The sequence below is a fragment of the Cryptomeria japonica genome, chromosome 8 (genome assembly GCF_030272615.1).
Source record: "Cryptomeria japonica chromosome 8, Sugi_1.0, whole genome shotgun sequence".
Taxonomy (NCBI): Eukaryota; Viridiplantae; Streptophyta; class Pinopsida; order Cupressales; family Cupressaceae; genus Cryptomeria; species Cryptomeria japonica.
In genome coordinates, this window is record NC_081412.1 from 545,825,936 (window position 1) to 545,848,907 (window position 22,972).

The 22,972-nt window shown below is 36.8% G+C and overlaps 1 protein-coding gene across 4 annotated transcripts in view; it reads left to right on the forward strand.

Annotated features, from left to right (window-relative positions):
• Positions 1–22,111, forward strand: part of LOC131066284 (DNA (cytosine-5)-methyltransferase DRM1) — a 117,152-nt gene extending 95,041 nt beyond the window's left edge. For all 4 annotated transcript variants that reach the window (XM_058001007.2, XM_058001008.2, XM_058001009.2 and 1 more), the window contains 3 exons: positions 1,576–1,651; positions 19,857–19,969; positions 20,681–22,111. In XM_058001007.2, coding sequence (XP_057856990.2) covers positions 1,576–1,651; positions 19,857–19,969; positions 20,681–21,862 — 1,371 coding nt within the window. In that variant the 3' untranslated portion in view covers positions 21,863–22,111. The remainder of the gene's footprint in view (positions 1–1,575; positions 1,652–19,856; positions 19,970–20,680) is intronic.
• The last annotated feature ends 861 nt before the right edge of the window (positions 22,112–22,972 follow it).

Here is a 22,972-nt window from a genome sequence, read left to right on the forward strand (position 1 = left end):
TTATTTTATTTGTTTCTTGAATTGCTGTACACCACCATTTCCCCCAAAACACCTCCTATCCCTTCCATCCCTGAAATACGTCTCCACTTTTATTGTAATTCTTGTCTTGGAAATGCTGCAAAACTTAGCTGAATAATATTGCAAAATATGGATTCAAAAGACAATAATAAAATTAATGGTGACGGTAAGAATATATAAACTTGAGATCAAATTATTTTCAAATATATATTAATTCCTGTAAACTGTCTCATTGTGCTAAAATCGTCACTAGTTCATGCACAAAACAACAGGTTCAAAGGATATCCTCATCTTGCTTTTGTGCCAATCCGCCATAGAATCTTACAAATATGGGAAGCATCTACAACAAATTATGCAATCGAGCATGGCCTAAATTAGTTAATGTTGGTGTTGGAAATAAGTCACATCCGGACCAACGATGGACTGGTCCAAGAGGGGCCAGTAGCTCAGTGGTAGAGCACTCCAGCAGCGTATGGAAGGTCCTAGGTTCGAGTCCTAGCTGGTCCATGTCTCAACATGGTATCAGAGCTAGGTCCAGGCTAGGAGCCCCAAGCACACGAGAGGTGTGGCTTAAGGGGGGGTGTTGGTGTTGGAAATAAGCCACACCCGGACCAACGATGGACTGGTCCAAGAGGGGCCAGTAGCTCAGTGGTAGAGCACTCCAGCAGCGTATGAAAGGTCCTAGGTTCGAGTCCTAGGTGGTCCATGTCTCAACAGTTAATGGTCTCGCTTTTGTTTTCAATATCTTTTCACATGCGGTCAATCGCATTACAAAAGTGAGATCCTATTATTGAAGGCATTTATGGTCAAGAGTGGACTGTCTGACTCTCAATCAATTGTTTTAATATTCGTCACAAGGAGCAACCATCAACATTCTATGTACTCTTCATTCATGGTTAAACCTTTTGAGCATTATTTTGATAAACAAATCTTGAATTTTTACAACATCCTTGTGTGGCTGGCATTCTCCCTTGCCTTTCACAACATCTCCAGACAAAGGTAAAAAGTTATTTGTAAACATTAACAGAAATTAAGAAAATCTTAGAATTATGAGTCTAAAGAAATTGAAGAAGTTAGACACATATCTCACAGGTCTATTTTTATTGCTTTCATGGTCGTTTCTGTCCTAGCATAATACAGTATACATGTATGTAACACATACTGTTGAAATTCTATGCTAACTAGGTTTTTTGCCTTTTCTTTTAAGCTAATACTGTTTTTTTTTCTTTCTGAGTTTGAAGGTCACTTGTGATGTATGTTTGTTGGGAAGAGTTTTAAGTGCTAGTGAGTCTACTTGTCAGTACTAGTGACATTTTTTAATGCTTAATACTAGAACAATATTGATGTTTTTTAATTACTCATAACTGAATTTCCTTAATAGTTGCATTTGCTTTCTCAGATGTAGCTGAATTGCCTTAATTGTCCTATTTTCTTTCTCAGACATATGGCTTCTTATGGCTATTCTAAGTAGCAATTTCATAGCTAGGAAAGTTATTGTATAGATTTGATTCTTTTAATATCTGTCTGTGATGTGATTTATTTCTTTAAATTTCCCAGGAAATCAATCTCAAAGCCCGCTTATTGGAAATGGGGTATGCTGGAGAGGAAGTATCTTTGGCCATTGAAAGATATGGTATGTCAATCTATGAACTGAAAGTTTGATTGGAGCATTTAGTGGATTGAGGTATTGGATATTACTTCTAAAGTTTGTCTTTACTACTCAATATCAAATTTATTTCCATAACAGCCTAAAATATAAAGCTTCTATTTCTCGAACAATAGTATATCAGCCTATTAAAGGAGATCTAGCAGCACAGAAAGTGTATAAAAGGCAAAGTAAAAGAAATCTATTGCATATACCCATTGTTTTAAAAATTGACCAAGTTATGGAAAGCTTTATTAGTTCCCTTGTATCTTTACAAAAGGCAGTTGGAAGATTGATATTATACAAAGATTTTTTTAATATAAATTAGTTTGTGTGCAGATTCATGATTTTGGCCTTGTTGCATAGTTCGTTATGACAAACTAAAATTAAATCGATTTGTTTAGTGTTTGAGTATATGACTGTTACCATGATGAAGGGAACATTGCATATATGTGGTTTAGAATTGTCTAGAATTTCATTAGGAGTTGTCATTTTATGAATAAATTGATTTTTTAATTACCATCTCTGGACTTCTTATAGGATCTAATAATCACATCTTTTATTTATGCTAAAACTTGTGTTGCAGCCATTAAGTGTTGATCATGCCTCACGAGTCGGCCTAGGCCACAAATAGCTGATGAAAGAGTGTGAATGCCATTTATTGCATGCATAGATGGGGCTTGAATGAGAGTTGATTGGTTAATTCCTGGTAGAGGTTAACCTCGAACCCTGTTTATAGACACTTACAGTGGATATATGGCACCAAAAGGTTGCATAAATATGTGCACATTATTCCATAAACAAGCATCACAATCTTTATCATCCATGACGGAAGAAATGTTCCCTGATTTTGGTATAACAGGTTCAATGCACCTTACAATTCTTTGCATTTATGTGCTGTGGCTGGGATGGGAGTTGAGCTAACTTTATAGGGGAGTCGTTTAGGCGCTAGATTTGTGGTATAGGAGACCTTGCTCTTTTTTCTAACTGATGATTTCATATTCCAAATATAAAATATGAAACTGAGAGGTTTAATATGTTTTCAGATGCATTTCTATAGATTTGGAGATGATTTATCCTTACTTGGGACTAAGCTATGTATACCTATGTGGCTGCATCATCCTCAGCAAAGCTTTAATATATTAGCCTTTTTACTGTTCGTGATTATGTAATAGTTAAGTGGGATGTTGCTGGTGATCTAGACTGTTCCTCAAATATATGTCTCATTATCTACAGTTTAATTCTGAACTGCTCCCAAAATATTTCCTAGACTTGGATGATCTTAATGTCATCCAATATTTCAGTGCTTTTGTCAAACTTTAAGCTTTGATTCAACTGTTCAATAGATTTCTCCAACTTCTTTCTTCAAGAAACGATCTCAAGCTCCTGTTTTTCACAATTGGATTCCTTTGCCTTAAGCTGATCCCTTATAACCTCCTCAATCCATTTTGCCTCTTCTATAATTGTATTTTCAGATCAACAATCATTTTATCCGATTTTTCAGTACTCTGTTTTAGTTTTTCATGAGCTTCACTATCCTCTTGAATTTATACCTTTTGTTTCAAAATTCTTTCCTTAAGTTTTTGGTTTTCTCTGTAGGAATGGAGTTCTTCCTCAAGATCTACTTCCTTTTCATCTTCATTGCACACCCCTTTTTCTGCTTTCGCTTTGTCTTTATTATTCTTTAGTTTCATTGCCATGAAGAGTATTTCTCCTCCACCAAAACTTGAACTTTCTTTGCTGCTTCCCTCCGATGAGCTATTATCTTTTCTTGAATAAAGACTCTTTTTGTATTTGTGAGAATTCTTCTTCCTCTTTTCATATTGACCTTGTTTGTGGCTCCTCTTTTGATGAAGCTTTCTTCCTTTCTTTATGTAGTGATCCTCTTCTTCCTCGCTGATTTCATTCTTATCCTATGGACATTTAGAACCAAAATGTTCTATTTTACCACATTAAAGCATTTGAATGGTAACTTACCTTGATATTTCCCGGATCCTTTCTTTAGCTTTCTCATGAAGTGAGCTTCTTCTTCATTTGTTTCACTACTTGAGTTCTCATTCGGTTCACAAACTTTATTCTTTCCCTTTCTTGAAGCTTTGAAGACAGCCTGCCTTTTTGATGGTTTGTCTTCAATCCTCATTTCATAAGCTTTGAGAATACCATACAGCTTGTCGTTTGTCAATGTGTTTAGATCTTTCATTTCTTCAATCGACAAAACTTTGGAATCAAATCTTAAAGGCAAGGACCTTAGTACCTTTTGAACAAATATGGCTTCATCAACTTCTTCACCAAGACCTCTTATTGTATTTACAATCTAATTAACAGGAAGCAAATAAGAGGCTATATTCTTTTCTTCATTCATTTTGAGGCTTTCAAATTGTCTTCAATGGGTTTGAAGCTTTGCCTTTTTCACTTTATCATCTCCTTCATGGATATTCTTCAACTTATCCCACATGTACTTAGTGTTGATGTGTTTTTTATGCACTTCATACACAAAATAAAATACCAAGTATTTTATCCTCACTTGAACAAAATCCTCTCGAATGCTAAGCTATGTGATCATACGAGGTGACTCCAAGGTTTCCATTGTCAGTTCTTGATGTGTGGATAACTCAATGCTTTGATGCGATATTGCTGGAATCACAAGGGGGACTTACATTTGCTTGAATGCGGCTGGAACATGAAAATTTACTTGATTTGAAAAAAAGACAAAAGGGATTGAAGGTTAAGAGAAACCTAATCTACTCCTAAGATCAATGATGGCATTGGATCATGCTTTGGATGGACACATTCCTTAAACTGATCTTTGCTTTTCCATGTTGCCAACAACTACACAAAACCGATGCAATCTTCCAAGGGAAATAAAAGATTTTCATATCATGAACATTCATGCAAATACCCAATAACTTGAATAAACATATCCACAATTGAACTTGTAGTGTCATAAAATTGCAACCCTAGCAATTTTAACCACATTTGAGGCCCTCACCTTAGCGACAACATCTTCTTTCCCACACTGAGATCTCTCTCTGCATCTTGCCCCATGAACCCTTCCTGTTTGAGCTCTGAGATAGTCTCAGGACCGTGTCTGGGCCCCAAGATAGTGTAGGACAGGGTCATGGCGTCCCTGTCCCCACCTCTTTGGGTGGCCCTAAGATGGGTCTGCTCGGTCCTGTTGTGACGTTTTCACACATCGCCCCATTGCAAATGGGGACCCCCTACTTTTTAGGCCCTCGCGGTCTTTTGGCTTGCGTTTTTTGGGGTCTTTTTGCAGCAGTCTCTTCAGCCTTTTTGCTTTGCAAGTGTTTGGGGGTCATATTGGTCAAGTCTGCCTTTCGTTTGAGCAAATTCGGCTAAGTCGAGGGCCTGTTTTGTCTTGTTTTTGGGTTTATGCCTTTTGTCCTAGATTTTAGGGGTTTTTGTTAGGGTTTTGAAGAAACCAAACATACGATTGGAATCAGGACCCTTCAAGGAACCTCCCAATAAAATTTGAGCCCAAACAGAGCAACTTTCTATTTTTAGAAAGTCCCTATTTTTTAGGGATTTTTCCGAGTCTCAGAATGTCGTCATTTTTCCAAAAATCAAACTTACTATTTTTAGTAATTTCTATTTTTAGTAAGTTTCTATTTATAGTAAGTCATTCCTGCACCCTGTCTAGGGATCTAATGCTGACACCTGGAAGGTTTCTATTTTTGGAAAGTTAGTACTGGCAGGGTCAGTCAGATAAGGCGACAAGGATCAGATGTTCACAAACATTTCTAATTCCGGTAAGTCAGACAATAGACAGAGAAAGCCAGAAATTGATCAAGTGCTAGAAGCCTATGCCTAAAATGGAAAGCTCAGAAATTCGCCGAATTGAAGATCCCAAGGACAAATTGAAAATTTCATGAATCCATGGCATAGTGGAAATTTCGCCCAAGTATGTAGTCAGGCGCCAAAATGGGTTTCCTAAAGACAGAAGGAAAATCCACGAATCTCTGGCACTGGCAAAATCCCGCCCAAGTCTGGAATTGGGCGCCAAAATGGGATTCCCAAAGACAAAAGGAAAATCCATGAATCTCGAGCACTGGCAAAATTCTGCCCAAGTCTGGAGTCAGGCGCTGAATTGAAGATCCCAAGGACAAGAGGAAAAATCCATGAATCCATGGACAGGGAAAATGCGCCCAAGTCTGGAGTCAGGCGTTGAAATGGAGAAGCCAAGGACAGGTGGAAAAATCTGCGAGTCCATGGACAGAGGGAAAATGCGCCCAAGTCTGGAGTTGGGCGCTGAAATGGAGAAGCCAAGGAGAGGTGGAAAAATCCGCGAGTCCATGGAGAAAGCAAAAATGCTCCCAAGTTTGGAGTCAGGCGTTGAAATGAGATTCCCAAGGAGAGAAGGAAAATCCATGAATCCTTGGCATAGTGAAAATTTCACCCAAGCTAAAAAATTGAAATTTTGCCTAAGGCATGGAATCCAAGGAGTCAAGGAGGAATAAAAAGAAAAATTCCCCTCGGGCGAATTTCCGAATTTGCTATTTTTAGACACTAGATCTCGACGAAGTATGGAAATTTTTATAGATTCGGAATCGGGATGAAATTCTCCATCCAATGAACCTGGCTCCTAAATTTTAGGAGGATCCCTAAAAAATAGGGATGTTGAAAAGAGGACATGGACAATTTACAAAACAATGAATTCCTTCCTTAGGAGGAATTTCCGCCCCAACCTTGTGGAGGGCGCTAGAATGAAGAGTGCATGGAGAAACAGGCAAATTGCAAGAGTCCTTGACCAAGGCATTTTAGCGCCCAAGTGATAGAAGGAGCGCCAGATAGAGGGATGCAAGGAATCCATGGAATTGAAAGAATTGAGGGTGCTAGAATGAAGAGTGCATGGAGAAACAGGCAAATTGCAAGAGTCCTTGACCAAGGCATTTTAGCGCCCAAGTGATAGAAGGAGCGCCAGATAGAGGGATGCAAGGAATCCATGGAATTGAAAGAATTCCCCACCAAGTGTAAAATGCCGCCTAGGAACACAGGAGTGCGCTAAAATGATCTTCTCATGGACAGTGTACAAAGAGATGAATTCCTTCGTCAGGGAAGAATTGCACCCAAGGAGAAGAAATTCCAGGAAAGGACATAGTTCTTGGAAATCATGAAAATTGGCTAAGGTATGAAGAATTTCCTTCCTCAAGGTAAGGAACAAATTTCTTTCCAAAGGAGAATTCCTCCACAACAAGAAATCACATCCAAGGATGAATTGAAGATAAAATTTCCAAGGCAAGGAAGGAATCAGGGATGAACTAAACAAGAAATTTCCCTCGGGAAAAGTTTTTAAAAATCCATTCTCGGGCATCAAATCACATCCAAATTTCTCAACTTTTTACAGATTTGGATTCGTAGGAGAATTTTCTCTCTCCTAGACCGTGGAACCCTAATTTGGAAATTTTCCTAAAAAATAGGAAATGTGCAGAATTGATGAAAAACTTTCTCTAAGCAAGGAAAGTTGAAGAGACTTCAGGAAAATTCTTCCTGAATCGAATTTTCCCTCTCCAACAATTCCAGATGTGCAGGAGCGGATATACAACGGTGGGGTCCACTTGCATGGTGAGGATTTATTGAACACATGGCAGTAGAGTGGTGCATTCATTACTGGAATATTTGACCAAATGGCGACCCGGTCATTGCATGTTGAATTTATGGCAGATTCCTTTTGCATGCAGCTGCCGCATGTGGAAATGATGGATCATTTATGACATAATGGGGTGATTTTTGCATGGATGAATATTCAACGCATGTTGGGCGAATTTGAAGGAGGTGGTGCATTTAATGCGCAATGGATGCTATTTTGGGTACTTTTGAATTAATTGTATATGGGCATGATGGGTTATTAATTGGAGATTCCCACCTTGTTGCATCTTGAGTGGAGAATCTTTTAGGGAAAACCCTAATTAGGGTTTGCATGTAATCATGGCTTGAGGCCTATATAAAGGAGTGACCCCCTCATTTGTAGAGGAGGGAGCTTTGTATGAAATTGTTGCGATAAGTTTTTTGAGAAAATAATAGTGAAACATTGTTCTCTGATGGTGTCCACTTGAATTATTTTTTCAAAGCTTGCATGGTTTCACCTTCCTCGCTTAGATTAGAAATAGTAAAGTGCTTTGATTTCAATGGAGAATGTAATGGTGTCTGATGAATTTCCATGGTTCATACTTTTTGCATCTTTCTGATTGTAAGTTGCAGTGTAAAGTTAGTCTGAGCCCCCTAAATTTGTGCTGAGTTCGATTGTGGATAGTCGTTTGGATTGCGTCGTTTTTGGGTATTCAAATGTACTTTCTCGATTTGAAAATCCTCTAGCATCCCCAGAAGATTGCACCGGTTCTTGTGGAGTTGTAGGTGATCTTGGTGAAGCAGAGCTTGGTTTATTTGGAATTTGTCCACCAGAGCACTATTCATTGTTATCACTGCTCTTAGGAGTAGATTTAGATCCAAGCCCTTTCCCCTTTAATTTCAGTTCATTTTAGTCCGTTTGAAGCAGCAACATCGCAAAATTGTCATATCCGATGATGGAGTTCTAGCCACAACAAAGAAGTGAAAGAATGATGCAAACGTAAGGCTCCTTGGATTACCAACAAACACATTAGCCGATTGAGTCACGTCCGTAGCATAAAGGAACCTTGGAGTCGATTGTTTGAACTTCTTGCAATCTTAGCATGCAATCATACTTTGATCAAGAGAGAGTGAAGTGACCGTTAGGCAACTTTATTCTGTGTTCGACGCTGTCATAAAAAACACATCAACAGGGCCCTTTTGCATAATTTGTTCTTCGGGGTTTGCATTCTTCTTTGTTGGCCTTCAGTGGATGAAAAGTAATCCTCTAGGCATGTATAAAAGAAGATTCAATTCCCTCATTCGACAACAACAAGGGGGATATTGGAACACAATACAGGAATTCAAGTAGAAGGTCTTCATTATCATCATCAAGCATTCAAGCATTCAAGTCTTCTTCATTCATCCCTTGGAGCAACATTACAACATTCATTTGCAAGTATATGTGTGTGTTAGGGTTTTGTCATGTTACATGTCATTTCATACAACACTTGTGATTTCATTCAAGAAACAAAGCAATCATCATTAACAAATTGCAGATCTACAAGGTATACATTTCCATTGTTTACATTCAAGCATTTGCAATTACTTTCTTTCAAGGTTGATTCCTCAACCGGGGTTTGATTGAGGCAAACCCCTATCCACAACCCTTCTTCCCTTCTTTTCTGTGTGTAGGTTGCATGTGCACAACTGTATTTTCAGATTTGGACTCCATTTACAGAGGTGGAAAAACCCTTTTCGTTTCGCAGATTTTTCGGAGGACCGTGTGCACTTTCAAGTTTCAACACTGTCCTGATGACTTCTCTCCAAATTTGCAAGGCAGATCTATATCAGTCTAAATATCTCAAATTCAAAGTTACAGCGCGATCTAGAACCGCTAGCTCCTCATTTCACTTATTTTATCTCTCTTCCCTACATAGTCAACAAGTCAACTTTCCCATTTACAAAAGAGGGCAAATCACACTTCAACCCTCCACTTGGAATTCACATCCTTGTTTCCCTTGGATTTGGATATAGTGGATTCAAGCCCCTCTTTTGAACGTAAAGTTCCTCCAAGCGAAAATCATCCTAGTGACTTCCTTTCTCTCTCCTAGGTGGGGAGTCACTAGGGTTCAATTTTCCACTTTACAGAACTTAGCACATTTTAATGTTTAGGATAACTATGCACTGCAATTGAAAATCATCCAACCACAAATAGTTTGAACCAAGGAATTATCAACATCCACACATTACTCCATCACAATCAATGAACTTCATCCAACATGAGGATATAACAAGAAACCATACAATATGCAAAAGAAACACCACCATTCACCATAAATTCAATGAAAAGTATGTTTATTTATATGCTTGCCAACAATTTCTGCCTTCTCCTCCTACTCTACTCTAACTGTAAACTGCTATCTAATGTCTTCTACTACTAACTATTGAGTTTTACAAATGAAGAGAGCAAGCCTTTTGTAGAGAGCCCTTTACAAATGAATGGCCAGGATCAAACCCAAATCAACGACCAAGATTAGAAGATAAAACCCTAATTACAGTTAGTTATAACTAACTTTGCATTACATTTAATACTTGACCAATGATAAAATTACATTTTTTAAGGACATGTGTCCCTCCTTGAATTCTAACCCATAGGAATCGAGGTTAGGAAAGATAAACAATATTTGATGAAGTGACATGTGTCACTTGCTTCACTCTTGTTTGAGTCAAGTTCATTGAACTTGGGCATGTTGATCTTGATTGATGAATGAAGATGAGTTGTCACCACCTCAGTCACTGGCACGCCTGGTAACTCATCACAAGTGTGTGGCAGACTGCTCTTGACCTTGATCATTGTATTGATGATTGATCTCATCGTCCTTGTCATGATATCTCTCTCTTGCATTGATCAATCCTCCTCGCCTTGCTAAAGTGCTGGGGAGAGCTTTCCTTCTTTGTTGCAATGTTTCCTTGAAACACTTGCAGCCTGCTCCTTCACCCTCTTCCTTTGTCGCTTGCAAGACAAACAAACACAACATTAAAGACATGATATAGACTGACAAACCCTCAATCTAATATGCATCCTAAATAATGGCAAAATGGTGACTTGGTCTCTGATTTGTATTGTTTTAAGGTTTGAGACCTGATTTGAGATTTTGTTTTGAATTGCTTCCTCTTTCTTGATGGAAATCGCTGTGATAATAGATTGAATCGTCCTCTCCTTGACTGAATTCACCCTATTACTTGATTGAATTGTCTTTTCCCTGACGGGGATTGTTGTGATTGATTTGCTCATGAACCAAATTTGTTTGAGATGATCAAATGAAATGATCATTTGTCCTCTTTATAAGAACCTTATTCCTTAATGGTTTACATCCCTAGGAAGACGACATGTTTATGAACATTTAATCAATTTTATCACTTAATGTGCTTTTAGACCTCCTTGCTGGTTGTGCTCACACCTCGCCTTGGTCATGGATTTTAGAAGGGCGTGGATTCTTGAAGGGCATGGATTTTGGTGGGTTGTGGATTTTCATCACCCAAGGATAATTTACTCGCCTTCAAGTCATCGATTGCTTTGATCGTTTCATCCCTTCATCACACTTAGTCGTTTACTTGATCGAATATCATGATGTTGCACTTACCCTTATCAAGTCTTGGTTTATGCCAACTCAAGGATAAACTTGCTCACATCCACCTCCAAGTCGTGGATTCTCTAGTTCATGGATTTTGTAAGTGGAGGATAGTCATCATTACTATTCAATCTTGCCAACTCCAACACTTAGTCTATCAATTCACCCTCAATATGATGTTGATCTTCATTCTCCAAACAAGGATTGAGTAAGTTCATCATTTCTTCTTCATTTTAAGGATCAACCTTGTCTTCTTCACGCTTGAGGCATGGTTTTTTAGCAAGTCATGTATGTGCTCAAATCATTGATTGATCGTCGTCACTCACCTTCAACATCAAGATCTCTTCATCAAATTCACTTCAAGGCATTTTCATTATCGTTCATAAAGGCATTTGGATAGCATCACTCTCACTCATTATTACCTTCAAAGTTCTTCAAGCCTTGGACCTCCACAAGTCGTGGATTTTGGCAACTCAAGGATTAAAGTCATCACTCACCTTCTTAGGTCGTGGATTTTAGCAACTCAAGGATAGACATTGCGAGTGTGACCTCCACCTCGACTTGATCTTCATTTCACTTCACCTAGTTCAAGATTGTTCATCGACACTAGAGGATGATGCAACTCACTCGATCAACACCTTCAATGACTCTCAATTGTGAATTTCTTGCACTCAATGACTAGTTGGAGTCATCATCACTAGGTTGTGGATTTCCATTAGTCGTGGGTTTTGGTGACTCAGGGACAAACTCAATGACTTGCACTTCAAGTTGATTTCATCATTCCTTGCTCAAGTTGATCATCAAAGACCTTTTCTTGCAAACTTGGGGGATTATAAGGCTAAATTCAATTAAGTGCAACCTTTGTTCACCATCACCTCAAGGTCACCAAGTCGTGGATTCTGCTTGGTCGTGGTTTTTATGACGTGGTGGATAAAACTCAATTTTATCTCTCAAGTTCATTGATTTCACCAAGTGAAAGATAGTATTATTACAAGATCGACTTGGTGCTGCATTTCTCTTCATCATGACTTGAGGGTGTCTTGCTCACCTGACTACTCATCACACCTAAGAGTCAGCTTGACTTGACCTAAGAGTTGCATTGTGAATCATCATCCAATGACTACCTTGACTCTCACCTATCACCTGAGCATTTAGAGCTAAGAAGACTCCAAACTAGTTCAAAGGGGGACATAACTGCTGCTAGATTTCCTAACTTGATCACATCCTGATGACAAAGGCATTGCGTCTCCTCACAAGAAAGAGGTTAAAGATACCAAAATTATTACCAAGCTAGATGAATAAGCTAAAACAACTATGTTACGAGAAAAAAAGTGGGGATTCCCATTTGCAATGAGGTGATGTTTGAAAAAGTCACAACACTTAGCTAATTTGCAATGCATAACCTTCACAAACTCAGATTCAAATAAACCACACAAAATTGCATGCTTTGCTTTCTTATTATTGTCACTTTCTTTCTTCCTATCTTGATCCTTTGGAGGATTTGATAGAGGTGTGTCTCCATTTACAATCGATTGCCAAATATCATATCCTAGGGCATTCAAATAGGTTTCCATATTTATCCTCCAAAAGGGATAATTTGTCCCATCATAGAATGGTGCCTTGTTTGATGAGAATATGTATCCTTCTTGCCCAACCAGAAGTGCTCTTATAGGTCTACCTTCAAGTGGTTTGGTCATATCCGAAGGAACCTGCTATGATACCAATTGAAGAGCACTCAGTTATACTAAGAGTGGGGGGGTTGTGAATCAGTATAACAACAACCTTTTCCATTTCATTACTTAATGAACTGCAATTGCAATACTTCAAAACTTAATCATCCACAATAGTACCATAAATGTTGTTGGAAATATTGTCATTGATGTAAAAGATGAAAGAGAAAGATTATTGAAGATTTTCGTTGATGTCAAAAAGATATTCATTATGTTGATGAATGAAGGAAATTGTTGGAAATATTATCATCAATGTCAAAAGTGAAAAGACGGGATTGTTTATGTCAAAAGTAAATAAATGAGATTATTGGATTAATTATTATTGATACTGTCATTGATGTTAAAGGAGAAACAACACAACTCAACCTTTGGGGAATGGATTGGCATGGTGGATAAAAGGTAAACTAACAAAGGAAAAGAGGAGGAAACAATATCTACTCAATGTGGGAAATAGATGGGTTGAGACTCGGTGACAAGGTGAATGGGTTATAGAAGGATTGGGAATTACAATTGGTGTTATATTGATAAATGGTGTGTTTCATAAAGGTGATCAAATTGTGGTCTATGGAATGCAGGGTCCCATTACATGAACATCATAAGGAGTTGAAGGCTACAGAGGGAATTAAGATAACCTATTGTTGAACATATATAGGAAATCATTGTTAAAGAAGTACTTGCTATTGCAGATTTGGGATGAAAGGATTTTAAATAAATAGAAAATTCATATTTATTGGGCCGATCCTCTTCCTTGTCATGCCCCAACCCTAGAATGAATGACAAATAAATAAAATATATATATATACATCTTGGTCGTCAATCCTAGAACTAAGTGCATAAAGTTAATTCTAAGCGGCAATCATCCTTAAACAAATTCTAACAATAATGTTTCAAATAGCTACGATTTAATGAAGGGTTAGTGGGTAGTATGGATGAGACGCCACTTTTGGGCAAGAGACATTACCGGGGGAAAGAGACATGGCTCTTCACTTCTCTTAAGGCTATATAAGGCAAATATTCATTGGGGAAAAGTCATCAGCACATCAGAAAAACATCAATCAAAAAAGCAGTTCGAATCCTCCAGCACATATAGACTAAAACAATAGCATCAAACATCAAATCAGTCAAGGTTACAACCGGTCGATCAAGAAACAACATTTGAGAGATTTTATTATATTCCTTACAATCCGATATTCTTGGTATAAATAATACTCACATATATTTGTCAATCCATTATATATATATATGTTTATATGTTGATGTTGCTTAGTAAGATTTATGCTTAAGTGTATGCCTCTATGGTAGTTAATATATATGCATACTGTATGAAGTCCACCTTGCGGGAGGGGGATTGAGGTGCATCTTTTCAAATGATTGTATCTATTTCAAAGAGGTGCATCTTTTCATGAAGACCCAAAGATATAAAAGAGAGTAGGATTTTGTGGAGAATGAGTGAAATATAAAAAGAAAAATCATTCATCACAAAAAGATGAAGTAAAGAATCAAGAAGATTATATCATGCAGATTTGTATCAAAGATTACAAGTCTTTATTGAATTTTATTAGATGTAGAGCAAAAAAATAAGTGAATAAAAGTAGTGTTGTTGCAAATCAAAAGTAGACTATTATAAAGGATAAATCAGATATATATTGAAGACTACGAGTAGATTTGTGAAGAGGGATCTCTTGCAAGATTTAGAAGGATTTGGAGCAAGCATATTGGAGTGTGTATTTAAGCAGACTCATGGGGACTTCTTGAGCAGATTTGGTCAAGGGTATGAGCAGATTTGGTCAAGGGTATTCCATAAAGAATGAATGCTTGATCAAATAAAGTCCAAATGATGTCTCTTTTATACTTGCAAAATGCACCCTCACCAACAGCTACCTCTCTTCATGCTGGTTGGCAAAGACAGCAATTAATTATTTCATTTAATTTAAGTTTTCATTATCAAAATGGTGCGCAAAACAATTTTATTTATTTAATTTTCTTCCCAAGAAAATGGGTGCCTAAGCTGCAAGAGGTCAGCCCTTTAGAAATTTGATTTTCAAATTTAAGTTAATCAAAATTGGGCACCACAAGGAGGGAGGTCGGCCACAACAATAAATAATTATTCTGTAATTTGGAACTCAACAATAGATATGCAATTTATCTCCTCCTTGCTCGATGAAATCTCGATCGTAGTGCCATAAATTTGGCACAAGCTAACCTCCATCAAATATGCCACAAAATGCTATTTGACATCAATGACAATAATTTCCAACATCTAGTAGCTGTTGACTAAGTTCTACCAATCCTAGCTTGTTGATGTGAAATAGATATAATTATAATGTTGTAAGTGTACTTGCTAGATGAAGTTTGTCTCGGCCTTTGTGTTTTGATTTAAATATCCTTCCTTGTCTCTGTCATGAAATTGCATTGAAACTATAGTTTTTGTTCTCATTGTGAAATGATTATTAATATGGTCCATGGGCTATAACAGGTAGGAAATTAGCTAAATAGATATTTGTTTTCTTGGTTCTACCATTTTTTATGCTGTATAATAAGTGAAAGTCTTGCATATGGTTGATCTGTTTTTTATATTACTGTAACCATGGATGATTTATAATTGCTTATGATTGAAATGGATGATTGTTTCTTTTACTAAATATGTGATTTTAATGCATTTCTTGACCAATGGTGTGAAGCTAATTGTTGATGGCCTTGTTGAAAGTTTTGGTGACAAGCAATTGGATGTTTGAATTTAGTTAATTCCTCCAAAGTGCACTCGGAGGCATTATTCTAAATGTTAAATAGTTGTTCAAGATCAAGTAGTCCTAAGATTCAAAGAAAATGGAATCGGTGCTTGAATTCTTTGATTGTGTACTATTTCAATCATCACTTTGAAAATGATTCAAAGCATTTGTGAAAATCTTTGACGAATCTTGCTAGTGAGAGAAGCAGAGCATAAATCTAGGGTAGAAATCTGCACACCCCAAAATACATCAAAGTTTTGAAATGCTATTGGTGCAGTCTAGTCACAAATGTCTTGCATGTGTGCAAAATCAACATAAACTTGTGTCATCAATAATGTATTCAGGATACCTGATTTTCTAAATTGCAAGCACAGACTTGGCATTACTCATAACTATCTGAGATTCGCAGTCTCTGGAATTTGTTGAATATGTTGTTGATGCTCCATTTCTCCGAGTGATAACTGCCATAAATCAATTCATGAATAAATTGTAATACATTTCTCATGGGAGCTTGAAAGTATCAAGAGCACTTACACTGAAGGCATCATGAATCACTCAGATGGATCCACATTTGCTTAGTATGTTGTTTTATATATGTCAAGGCTTGGTGAAAAATTTAGTGCTGTGCATATTCTCTTATAAGTTATCAATGCAGAGGATTGGATACTTGTTTTAAACATTGATCTTATTGAAGGTACAATATCTAATGAACACGCGCTATGTTCTATTGTTATTTGTGCTAACAAATTTTTTGAAGGACATGCTCTTGCGCCATATACTTTTTTGCAATCTTGAATATGGTGCATTATTTCATCAGTTTTGCATCAACCAGAGTTTAACAATGAGAATCTTCAAAACTGCGGTTTCATCAATTTAAAAACTTTATGTGAACAATAGAAAGTTAGAAAAATATGTGTAAGGGACCACAGATAAATTAAATTGGATAACATGTTGAACATCAAAGTCAAAAGTGACTAAATTAACTATAAATTACTAAACTTGTTCTTGTTGGTCAACATTTAACTCTTAACTTCCATTTAAACTCAATATATAAAATCTTAAAACTTACCTTTCTGTGTTTACTCTAAACTTAAATTTTCAATTTACGATGAAAAATATATTAAGCAGCAAAAGTGCACTTGAATGCACATGTTTTAGTTAATCTAAACAGAATTTTATTTGGTATTTTAAAAGTATACTTAATTGTTATTTTTATGTATTGATTCTTTAAAATTATAACTTAAATTGTTTTATTAACTCACTACTCCATAGATATAGAGTAAATAGTGCCTTTGGTAAAGGTATGCTGGGGGCTAAAATTTAAATGAATGGAATGCATGACATAGAAATCTTGGGGTACTTTGATTAGCTCTTGGAAAATATCCTCATATTCCTCCTACAAACCATATCAAGCTACAAATGTTGCATTGGATGCATGAGAGGGAAATTTGTGAATGCACAGCAAGTTTTTACTTGTTCCGTAACTGAACGATGAGGAGGAAACTGTTGAAATAATAGCTAGTTCGGATCAAATATAAGTATTACATGTACTGGGCTGGACCCAAACGCATTATGTAACTTGTAATTTGGTCTGGCCCTATAATGGGCGATGTAACTTGTGAATAGGGCTAACCCTCTAATGACTAATGTAACTTGTAAAGGAGTCCAACCCTATAATGGGCATTGTAACTTGTAAATGGAAATAGGGCAGACCCTATCACATGTAACTCAGAATTTATATTGGTCCGACCCTATAGTTGTAACTTGTAATTTAACCCTATGTTTTGGCACCAAGTTGAAAGGGCCGACCTGAGGTGTCTAGGTGAATTGGACACATATATATTTGAAGTCTTTTGCAAGTATCAAATACATCTGTTCAATAATCAGCGACTACTATCTTGTAATCAGCAAATTGGTTCCTCTGCAAGCAGTGACTTCATTCAAGATTGAAGACTGCATTATCTAGGGCAACAAATGCATGTATAGGGGCAGCGAACTTCTCCTTGAGGCTGTGATTGATCACCTTCATTGATCAGCAAACCTGGAGCAGCATTCTTGGTTAGCGAATTCTTTCTGCAAGCAATGATCTTATACCTTCAACAAGTGACCTGATCCAAGGACATTGAACTCTCTCTCAGGGATAGCGAAGGTGTCTTTTGATGAAATAAATCATCTTCATGTCTAGCAAATCACCATAGCAATCTGTCCTCCTGCCAAGCGAAGGATCTGCACTTCTGTGTCTGATCAGCAATCACGTACAACAGGAATCCTTCAGATAAGTCTGAGTGTTGTTCATCTCACTGTGTGCTCTAATTCAGATTATTATCTGTTGATTATATTGCTTTAAGCATGTAGGAAATCTGTATGACTTCTACTGATTTTGACATAATACAAACTGAGAATTTGTTGCTGGGTTTTTCACCTCCAAGAGGGAGGTTTTCCCAGGGCACCCTTGTGTTCTGTGTGTTCTTTGTGTTGATTTTCTGTCATTGCTATCTAAATTTAACAGTCTGATCTTAAAATTAACAGAAACTTGTACAATTAATTTGAAAAAGAAAGAAATTTATTTTCCATGGACAAGCTAGGACTCAAATTTAGGATCTCCCATGTGCATGCTGAGGTGCTTAGTAATTGGTCTACCGGTCCTCTTTATGACTCAGGTATTTTGGTAGGCTACATATTATGGTTTGAGTGTAGCTCATTTCTTTAACGCATCACCTTGAGACACATCTTGGTGCTTGTGAATTCTAGTCTAGCCCTATTTCCATGGACCAGCAAGGACTTGAACCTAGGATCTCCCATGTGCATGCTAAGGTGCTCTACCACTGAACTACTGGCCCTCTTTGTGGTGGGTATTTTTGTTAGGCTCTTTATTATGTTTTCAGTGTTATTCATTTCTCCAACAAAAATAATTTGGCGAATTTCAATAATGACGTCTACAACTCTGTAGTTTCAACATTGACCAAGGGAATGAGGCTTTGCAAATGGAGCTCCTATATTGCTTGCTAGGGAGTGCATAACAAACATCAGAGTGCAATGTCATATTCATTTTTGAAATTTGACAACTTGCATTGTTTAGTAACAGTTCTCTTACTTTTTGCAACCATCTGATTGTTAGTTTGTTGATGTGACACTGCAGTGAACTCAGAGAGTTTGATCGGATCGATCATGATCATCTTTTGTTTGCACTGCCGTGATTAAAGATGAAAGAATAGACCGTCCATTCACCTAATTGTGAATAAACTAGGTGCCCCGTCTCTTCTTCTGACCTTGTTGGATTTTTTCAAATTAAGTACTTCAGAGTTCAGACTTTCTGTTTCCTCTTCAACCATGGCATTTACTTGCTCTATGAGTTGGGACTGTTTTAAATATTGTTAGACAGACCTTGCCGACACATAATTTAACACTTGAATGCTTGCATTGAAGAAAACCATTGCGCTTATCTGTAGACTGAGATTTTGTGACCGAATATAGCCCAGTAAAACTGAGATTTTGTCTATTTCTATGGACGTAACTGCAAACTATGATGGCTTATCAATCGATGAGGATATTCAAGGTGTTGGTAACAGTAATTTTCAAAAGAAGTATTGAATCTGGAGGTTTTCAGAAGTATTTCATGAAAGATAGACTAGCAAGAAAGAAAAAACATATGACACTTAGATGAGGGGGATAGTATGATTACATCACGAGACATTGAGTATTGTTACTGATTTTGTTGTTTGACCTCAACTTCTGGCATTATTCTATGTCTTGTGGTGTTTTTCTTTTACTCTCCATGCACTGATTTCACTTGCTTGTGTTATACAAAATTTTGATAGAAGTATTTATTATCAAAAAGAAAACAAGATCATTGAATCGGAGGTTTTGATAAAATTGAATGAATGATTGCACCTCTTGAATTTATATTTTATCTCATTGATTAGATCTCAAACTTGGGATAAGGGACAAAAGAAACTAATCACTTTTTCATTTGTTTTATTTATTTATTTTTTCATTTAAATTAGTTTTGGACAAAAGTCTGCAATGAATTATTTGTTTGACTTGTAAAACATTAGTTCTCTTATCTTGTTCCTAAGAAACTTAGATCATGGGGAGACAATGACTAAATCATGCTGACTTGAGTATTGTTAATGATTTTGTTGTTTGGCCTCTACTTTTCTTATTATTATACGGCTTGTGGGGATTGCTTTGACCGTCAATGGTTTCACTTTCTTTTGTTATACAAACTTTTGATAGAAGCATTTGTTATAAAATGAAAACAAGATCATTGGATTGGAGATAGTGATAAAATCAAATAAATGATTACACCTTTTGGTTTTATAGTTTACCTTGGTGATGAGAGCTCAAACATGGAGAATAGATAAACGAAATGAATCATTTTTTCACTTGGTTATTTTAATTTTTTTCTAAATTCATTTAAATAAAATTGTGTGGATAATAGTTCTCAATGAATTATTTTTTTACATTTAAACATTAATTCTCTTATTTTGTGCAAGATCTTCATCATGAGGTGATTGTTTTGTGGTTGAGCTTGCAGGAGTAGATATTCCAATTGATATCTTGGTTGATTCGATCGATGCTGTTAGACATAGTGAGGCTACAAGCGATGGAGATATGGGAGTTCCACATAATGGCCTTACTTTAAAGGAGGTCTCTCTCTCTCTCTTATTGTTGAATGTACCTACGCTGATATAATGATTTGTTGTGCTTTTGATTTCTTACAGATTCTGTTCTAATATGAACATTAATACTTTTACTCCGCAGTTCCCCCTCTCTCCATACACACTTGCATCTACACACACATACAGAAAATCAAATATGTTGACATAAGAATATTAGAAGATAGAAATGTAAAGACCTTAGCCTTTTTTATTACTTTTAAAGGGGTAAATCAAGATTGCTAATAAGATATCCTATGATACAACGTGCATTATGATTATACTTAAATGAGCTTAAGGTATCCCATGATACAAGGTCCATTATGATTATACTCAAATGAACTTGACTCATCAACAATGAAAAGATTATGTTCTAAATCAAACTGGGAGAGTCATTACCATCCGGGCAAGCATTTGCTCATGAAAAATGATTGATTTGCTCGATTGTATATGATTTCTGAAAAATGTTAATAAAATATTTTCTTGTTGAAATATACCATATCTATTAAGATTTAGTGCTGAAATTTGCCTTACAGCTTTGAAACTCCTTGTTTTCTCATACCTGATAAAGTCAAAATAATGTCCATAATTTTCAATATAATGTTAAAAAAGAAATCAATAATCTATGAAGTGCAAACAAGCACAAAATGAAGAATTGGTCATCAGTTTGACCAGTCATGCTAACCAAGGTTTCCTTTTACAGGGATTGAATGAAAGTTTAAAGAAGGATTGCTATGAAACTCATTACAAGAAACCATTTCAGAACATAAATCTCAAAGGAAGTGCGTCTTTCGAAGGTTTGTCTGTAAAAAATGAAGATAAAAATTTTCGTTTACCAGGCCATGTTAGAGGACTCGTTGGATTCGGAGTTCCAGATCACCCCGTGGATCGACAGCGGAAGCTTAAAATGTTTGTGCAAGGCCCCCCATACTTTTACTTCGAAAATGTGTATAATACACCAAAGGGAGCATGGGCAACAATATCCCGATATCTGCACAATATTAAACCAGAATTTGTGGATTCAAAGTATTTCTCAGTTTCGAGTAGACAACGTGGCTACGTGCATAACCTTCCAATTGATAATCGTTTTCAGATTTTGCCTCTACCACCCATGACAATTGAAGAGGCATTTCCTGAAACACAAAAGTATTGCCCATCATGGGATAAGAGAACTAAACTTAACTGCATAAACACAGAGTCAGCAAGAGTTCCGTTATGTGATAGACTCAGGAATATTCTGAAGCTTTTTAATGGAAAACCCAGCCGGGAAGAGCAGGCAATGGTACTTTTACAATGTAAAAAGTGGAACTTGCTATGGGTCGGTCCAGATCAGCTGGCTCCGCTGGAACCTGATGAAATGGAGCTTGCTTTAGGATATGATGTGGGCCACACACGTGTCTCTTCTACTAGGACACAGCGTATACGATCCCTTGGAAATGCTTTTCAGGTACAAACGGTAGGATACCATCTTTCTGTTTTGAAGTCTATTTATCCAAAGGGGATAAATGTCCTCTCTCTCTTCTCTGGAATTGGGGGTGCAGAAGTTGCTTTGCATCGTCTGGGTATACCACTCAATTATGTTGTATCTGCAGAAATTTGCAAAGAAAACAGGCTTATCCTCAGAAGCTGGTGGGAAAGAACACATCAAAAGGGTAAACTGATTGAGGTGGGGGATATAAAGAATCTGACAAGAGAAAGACTTGATGAAATGATTAACTCAATCGGAGGTTTTGATCTCATAATAGGTGGAAGCCCCTGTAATAATCTGTCGGGCAGCAACAGGTGCACAAGGCATGGGCTAGATGGAAACGAATCTTCTATTTTCTATGAATTTCCAAGGATTCTGAATTACGTAAGGGGTGCAATGCGTTCGAACTTAACTTGACACAATGTTATCATTATCAAAGGTGAAACATTCTTACAATTTTGTCATACAGGGATCCTCTGCAGTCACTTATTTCAAATCCAGCAAGCAGACGTTTTTGTAACTATGTTTGAGTACTATGTTTTTGTAACTATCTTTGGGTTCTTCAAAATCTACTCGAGAGTTTTTGTAAATATGTTTGAGTACTTGTTTCACTGCTAGTATTTGACATTGTATATGTTAATCCAGTGGATGTTATATTATGTTTGAGTACTTGTCTCACTGCTAGTATTTGCCATTGTATATGTTAATCCAGTGGATGTTATATTATGTTTGAGTACTTGTTTCACTGCTAGTATTTGATATTATATATTAATCCAGTGGATGTTATATGTGCAATGACCTTGAACTCTCATCGCTAGACCTTGTTACAATTACTATATATATCAAAATAGTGTTTTTTTTGGTATGTACGATATAATTATTGCATGTAGCTTCTCTGTGCAGCAACCTTTCTTCCTATCCTGGGTCTCATGACATGTTTGTCCAGTTTGCTCTTTTAAGTTTTACAGCTCAGAACTGGAGAGTTAAGCGGGATTGCTACATCAAGTCATCAAACAATAACCCCATGTCCCCATGTGGCTGCTTAAGTGCAATTTATGCTTAAAATTAAGCGGCCAGAGTGTTCCCATGCAAATTTTTAATTAAGAGGAAAGGATAAATTGGAATCTTTTCCTATTTAAGTGGAGCAGCAGCTGCTTAAGACTTAAAAATAAGCTTTGAAAAAAAGGGGGGGCTGGAAATAAGCAGCAACTGCTTATTGAGAAGATTGACATGTGGCTCTCCAAAACAATTTCCCTTTTTTGATTTGTTTCCAATTTTTCTCCACAATTTATGTGACCAATTAGAATTAAATATTTCTTTTAATAATGCAATTTAAGATGACTGCTTATTTTATAAGCAGCAAAATTTTACATTCATGGGGCCACCAACTCCACAAATTAATGCTAAAAAAATTGAGCAGCGGCTGCTAGCCAAAATAAGCTAAGCAGCCGCATGGGGACCTCCCCTAAGAAACAGTCGAGGAACTCTCGAAAGATATTTGTTGCACCCATTTACCCGATTTACAGG